At 37.5% G+C, this 6,637-nt stretch overlaps 1 protein-coding gene across 1 annotated transcript; it reads left to right on the forward strand.

Annotated features, from left to right (window-relative positions):
• The first annotated feature begins 4,317 nt into the window (after positions 1 to 4,317).
• Positions 4,318 to 4,547, forward strand: LOC129046559 (heat shock factor-binding protein 1-like). The gene is given in 2 exon segments (XM_054513948.1): positions 4,318 to 4,495; positions 4,498 to 4,547. Coding segments are annotated over 2 exon segments (228 nt in total).
• Positions 4,548 to 6,637: the final 2,090 nt, after the last annotated feature.

Below are 6,637 nucleotides of genomic sequence, written 5' to 3' on the forward strand. Positions count from 1 at the left end.
AGCTCAACAAGCCAAGGAAGATGAACTAAGAAAAACCCACACTGAGACACATTATAATCAAATTTTTGAAAAACAAAGACAAAGAGAAAAATCTTGAAAACAAGAAAGAAGCAACTCATCACATACAAATGATCTTTAATAAGATTATCATTAGATTTCTCATCAGAAATTTTGGTTTGCTGAAGCTGGTGGGCCAATATATTAAAAGTAGTGAAAGAAAAAAAAAACCTGTCAACTACAAATCCTATTCTGGCAAAGCTGAGTAAGGGACAGGCAAGGCTAGGTAAGGAGAGATAGGTAGAGGGCTACATGATTAGGCTCACATAGGGGGCTATGAATCAGGCCCACAGAAATCCCAGATATGAAGAAATGTTATAGAAAAGATAGAAGGGAACCTAACAAATCCACCATGTTCTTTCTAAATATAGACAGGATATTCTCAGGATATTTACAAATCTACCATGTTGGTTTTAAATATTGAAAGGATAGTCTCATGATATTTGCAATTCTACCATGTTGGTTCTAAATATAGACAGGATATTCTCATGACATTTACAAATCAACTATGTTTGTCTGGCATGTTCAGTTTTCTAGGGAAAGACCGACCATAAAAACCCTCAGTGTCAACCCATTCGGGACCGTTCTCACTCTAGAGAGCTTTTTTCTTCTTCTTTCCTTTCTGTTCTCACCTTCACTTAATAAACTTTCACTTCACTTCACCATTTTGTCCATGAGATTCATTCTTTGACTCCATGAAACAAGAACCCTGCAACCCTGCAACAAAACTACTCTTCAAAAATGAGGGAAAAATTAAGACCTTTCCAAATGAACAAAAGCTGAGGGAATTTGTTACCATTAGACCTGCCCTATAAGAAATGCTCAAGGGAGTCCTGCAAGATGAAATGAAAGGCCACTAGACAGTAACTTCAAGCCCTATAAATAAATGTACCAATAAAGATAAATACAAGGACAATTAAGATGGCTATGATGAAGAAAATCAGAAAAAAAGGTGTTGGTGAGGCTGTGAAGAATTGGAACTCTTGTGCACTTTTGATGGGAATATAAAATGGTAGAGCTGCTGTGGAAAACATAACAGTGGTTCTTAAAAAAAAAAAATAGAATTAACATATGATTCAGCAACCTCACTTCTAGATACATATCCAAAAGGTTTGAAAGTAGAGTCTCAAAGAAGTGTTTGTATGTTCATAGCAGCATTATTCACAATAGCTAAAACATGGAAGCAACCCAAGTGTCCATAGACAGATGAATGAATAAGCAAAATGTGGGATATACTACAATTAAATAGTATTCAGCTTTAAAATGGAAATTCTGACATATGCTGTAACATGGATGAAACTTGAAGACATTATGTGAAATGAAATATGCCAGTCACAAAAAGACAAATACTGTATGATTCCACTCACATGAGGTACTTAGAATGGTCAATTTCATAGAGACAGAAAGGATCATGGTGATTGCCAGGGGCTTGGGAGAGAGAGGAATGGGGAGTTATTGTTCAGTGTGTTTGGAGTTTCAATTATACAAAATGAAAAGAATTATGAAGATAGATGATGGTGACTGTTGCACAAATTTAAGAACATATTTAACACCACTGTACTGTATACTTATAGTTATGAAGATAAATTTTATGTTATGTGTATTTCACAATTTTAAAAATGAAGGGGAAAAAAAAACACCCTGAATGGAAGGAGAAAGACATACTATGCTAACACTAATCAAAATAAATCTGGGTAACTATATTAATTTAAGACAAATTAATTAAAGACCTCAGGACAAAGAAAACTATCAAGAATAATGTAAATACTTACATAATGATAAAAGAGACCAAGTCTTCAAGAAGATAATAACAATACTCAGTGTATGTATTTATAACAGAGTGTTAAGATACATGTGCCAAAACCTGATAGAACAGCAAGTAGAAATAGATGAATTAATACTTAGAGTTGGGGACTTCAACACCTTTATCCGTGATTGGCAAATGAGCAGGCAGGAAATTAGTAGGAATATTGTAGAACTGAACAGTACCATCAATCAACTGAATCTAATTAACATTTATAGAATACTCCATTGAACAATAGCAGAATACAGATTTTCTCAAACTCCCATGAACATTCACCAAGATAGACCATATTTTGGGCCATAAAATACACTCAATACATTTAAACAAATACAAATTATATAGTATGAACTCAAATGATAATGGAATTAAACTAGAAATCGTTAACAGAAATACAGCTCAAAAATCTGAAAATATCTGTAAATTGACTTCTCAATAATATATGGGTCAAAAGGAGTGTAAAGAGAAATTAAAAAAATATATTTGACCTAAGTAAAAATGAAAATGTTGGGGTACCTGGGTGGCTCAGTCGGTTAAGTGTCTGCATCTGCCTTTGGCTCAGGTCATGATCCCAGGGTCCTGGGATCCAGCCCCACATTGGGCCCCCTGCTCAGCGGGGAGCCTGCTTCTCCCTCTCCCTCTGCCTGTTGTTCCCCCTGCTTGTGCTCGCTCTATCTCTCTCTATGTCAGATAAATAAATAAAATATTTTAAGAAAATGCAAAAGCATATTATAACATTGCATGAGATGCAGTAAAAGCAATGCTCAGAGGAAAACTTACAGCATTGAATGTATTTATTTGAAAAGAAGATCTAAACCAGTAACTTAATCTTTCACCATAAGAAACTACAGACAGAAGAGCCATATAGGCCTCAAGCAATCACAAAAAGAGAAAAAAAAAATAAAACAGAAATCAATGGATGTGAAAACAGGAAAACAGAGAAAAAAATCAACAAATCAAAAACTGGTTCTTTGAAAATATCAATACAATTGATAAAACTCCAGGGGGCAAACCAAGAAACAATAAAAGACAAAAATTACCAATATCAGTAATTAAAAGTTAGTTAAGGATATGAAGGTGATCTGTCACTTCATTGATCACCAGTGTTGATTTGGCTGGTCTGGCTGGCTAGATGGGTATCCACTTCCTCCCTCACCACTCCTCCTGAAGCTGAGTGCTTGGCCCAAGAGAACAACCTTCCCCCATACAGGAGGGCCATTTTCCTCAGTCAAGGTATAGGAGTACCTATGCTCCCCTGTTAGAATCTCCAAATAAGCTCTCAAGGTCCATTTGTAGGAGAACAGTAGAATAGTCAAGCTTCCAAGATTCCAGACACATCCAAATGAGGCACTGCATGTGGCAGTCTGCCTTTCAAAAAAAAAAAAAAAGTTAAAAGTCCTGAAAGTGCTGATCACTTGGATATTAAAAAAAATTGTAAATAAATATAATGAACAACTCTATACCCATAAATTTGATAATTTGGATGAAATGAACCATTTATTTGAAAGATACAAACTACCAAAAGTCACAGCATAAAAAGTCTTTATTTATTAAATAAATTACATCAATAACAAATAATCTTTCAAAAAAGAAAGTACCAGAACCAAATATGCTTCACTGATGAATTCTATCCAATCTCTACATTCTCTTCCAGAAAATAAGCAGAGGTAACACTTCCTCACTCATTCTGAGACCAGCATTGTCCATATATCAAAACCAGGTGTATGTATTATTTCAACAATAAAAAGAAATGAGCTATCAATCCAACAAAAGACATGGATGGACTTCAAGTGCATATTACTATATTAAAAAAGCCAGATTGAGAAGGTTAAATATCATATGATACTAATTTATAACATTCTGTAAAATGAAAAATTAAAGAGTTAATAAAAAGATCAGTGATTTTCAGGATCTCAGGAGTAGGGAGGGGTTGAATAGATGAAGCAGAGGGGATTTTTAGAGTAGAGAAACCACTCTGGTGTGCTTAAATTCCCACTCCTTAAGTGTGAGCTGATTTACAGTAATTTCATTTCAAATAGAACAGTATGAAAAATGGGAAAGAGAGAGAAACTTTACAGTGGAGAAACCTGACAAACTACCCCAGCCTGGCGATCAAGGGCAACACTGACAGTGATAGGTAATGTTGATAGTATGTACCCGTGATATGAAGTGATGAATACAGCACTTTACATCTGTGGTTTTCCTCCAATAACCTACAACCCCAGTATGATCATGAGAAAGAAATTCAGACAAATTCCATTTGAGGGACATCCTATTATTGACCAATGCTCCTCCAAACTGTCAAGATCATTAAAAACAAGGAAATTCTGAGAATTATGCCACAGGACAAGAAAAAGCCCAAGGAAAAATGACAAGTAAATGTAAAGTGGGATCCTGAACAAAATTCTAAGACAGAAAAGGACATTTTGGAATTTGCTGTCAAGCTGGGAACTGGGGAGATGGCTGAGACTGACCCCAAGGCCTTGCAGGATCTCACCTCAGTGGTGCAGACACTCCTGCAACAGATGCAAGATAAATTTCAGACCACGTCTGACCAGGTCATTAGAACAATTGATAACATGAGCAGTTGCACTGACGACCTGGAGAAAAACATTAGCGACCTCATGACATAGGCTGGGTGAAAGAGCTGGAGGGTGAAAACAAGATCCCTTCCACACCAAAGAGTTGAAGGCAGCTAATTCACACTGAAGTCCAGAACACCATTTTTATAAGCCGAGAGAGGACTCAGTGGATTTTTGAAGCAACTGCTATGTGTAGATAGTGTTTCTAAAGTGTGCGTTCTTCTCACCACATACTATATAGTTAGTCTATAGAGTGAGTCTCCCCCCAGTTTCTTGAACATGGTAACTCCACATCTTGGACCTTGGTCAATCATGCTGTTAAATGTTAAACACTAAAACTTTGGCAGTTCCTGAAAAAAAAAAAAGACATTCTGTAAAAACTGAGGAAATCTCAGTAAACTATAGACTTTAGTAGTAATAAGAAGAAGAAGAAGGAGGAGGAGAAGGAGGAGGAGGAGAAGAAGAAGAAGAAGAAGAAGAAGAAGAAGAAGAAGAAGAAGAAGAAGAAGAAGAAGGAGAAGAAGAAGAAAAGAAGAAGAAGAAGAAGAAGAAGAAGAAGAAGAAGAAGAAGAAGAAGAAGAAGAAGAAGGAGGAGGAGGAGGAGGAGGAGGAGGAGGAGGAGGAGGAGGAGGAGGAGGAGGAGGAGGAGGAGGGGGAGGAGGAGGGGGAGGAGGGGGAGAAGAAGAAGAAAGAAGAAGAAGGGGAAGAAGAAGGGGAAGAAGGGGAAGAAGGAGAAGAAGAAATATATATTATAACAAATATAAGAGACTAAGTATGAGGGTAATGGTGCTTCATGCTGCCTCTATCTCACTTAACATAGATACAAAGTCAAATCACACACAAGCACATCTAATTCACAGACCTAAGTTATACTTGTAATCAAGGAGCTTAACAAATACAGTTTTGAGCTTTTCCACCTCTGTAATACAGGGAAACATATAAGAAGTTTGGAAATGATGATGATTGAGCCAGTCCACAAGAATTAAATACAGATGGTTGTATCAAAATTCATCAAACTATTATCTTACTGGTGGACCTCTAAGCCCTATCCATTTTTTCTCTGCCATCAACAGTGCATCTAAGTAAAGTTTCTACAAGATAAATAGAAGATAAATTAGAGGTTACAGGATATGTATATATTAATAGATACCACAAGGGAAAAAAAAACATCAAATTTATATGCCCATCCAAACTATTGCTATCACAGGTTCCTATCAATTGTTCATAATTTTGTGAATCTGTTGGGTAAAAAAATCCCACGTTGGTGTTTCAGTAAATGTTTCTCTAATTACAAATGAAATAATGGTTCTGATCACCGCCTATATTCTCCATTGGTGAGGGAGTGATCCTCTGTCTTAATTAAATAGGATGAGACAGATGACACCTGACCCTGGGCAGAAGAGATTCTCAGCAGTTTATTGTTCACATATGCTCATGGTCTTGGGGAGGAAGACACTGAATACCACACAGGTCCACATGGGGCTGCAGGGGGGCTGTGGGAGACAAGCTTTTCAGAGGATGTGATTGACTTTTTTGAATAATTTCATGGGCTGACAGGGAAGTGAAGGCCAGTAGGACCAGGTGGAGTACATCTGGTCTAGCCGAAATGGTAATTAGCCAGGTTAGGAGCCTTTCCCACTGGGTGGCAGGGGAACCCACAGTTAGACATTTGGGGCCCCATGAGGTTCAAAGATGTCAAGGTGGCACATGAAATTTTAGGCCTTTCGATGTTTAAGTTATATGTCTTTTTCTCTGAATTTCTCATTTATGTCTTCTATCCAACTTAACTGCATTGTTTCCAGGATTTAAATTTTTTTTTTCTGGTTACCAACTATTTTTTTTCTTACCCATATTATAAATATTTCCCCCAGTCTATTTTTTCTTTTTTCATTAAGAATGCCCTTTGGGGGGGCACCTGGGTGGCTCATTCGTTGGGCGTCTGCCTTCGGTTCCGGTAGTGGTCCCGGGGTCCTGGGTTCAAGCCCCACATGGGGGTCCCTTCTCGGCGGGAAGCCTGCTTCTCCCTCTCCCACTTTCCCTGCTTGTGTTCCCTCTCTTGCTGTGTCTCTCTCTGTCAAATAAATAAATAAATCTTAAAAAAAAAAAAAAAGAATGCCCTTTGGGGCACCTGGGTGGGTGGCTCTGTCCTTAAGTGTCTGCCTTCCGCTCAGGTCGTGATCCCCAGGTCCTGGAATCG

This window comes from Mirounga angustirostris, unplaced genomic scaffold (genome assembly GCF_029215605.1).
Source record: "Mirounga angustirostris isolate CCGP_5_RB_7025 unplaced genomic scaffold, mMirAng1.0.hap1 SCAF_9, whole genome shotgun sequence".
NCBI lineage: Eukaryota > Metazoa > Chordata > Mammalia > Carnivora > Phocidae > Mirounga > Mirounga angustirostris.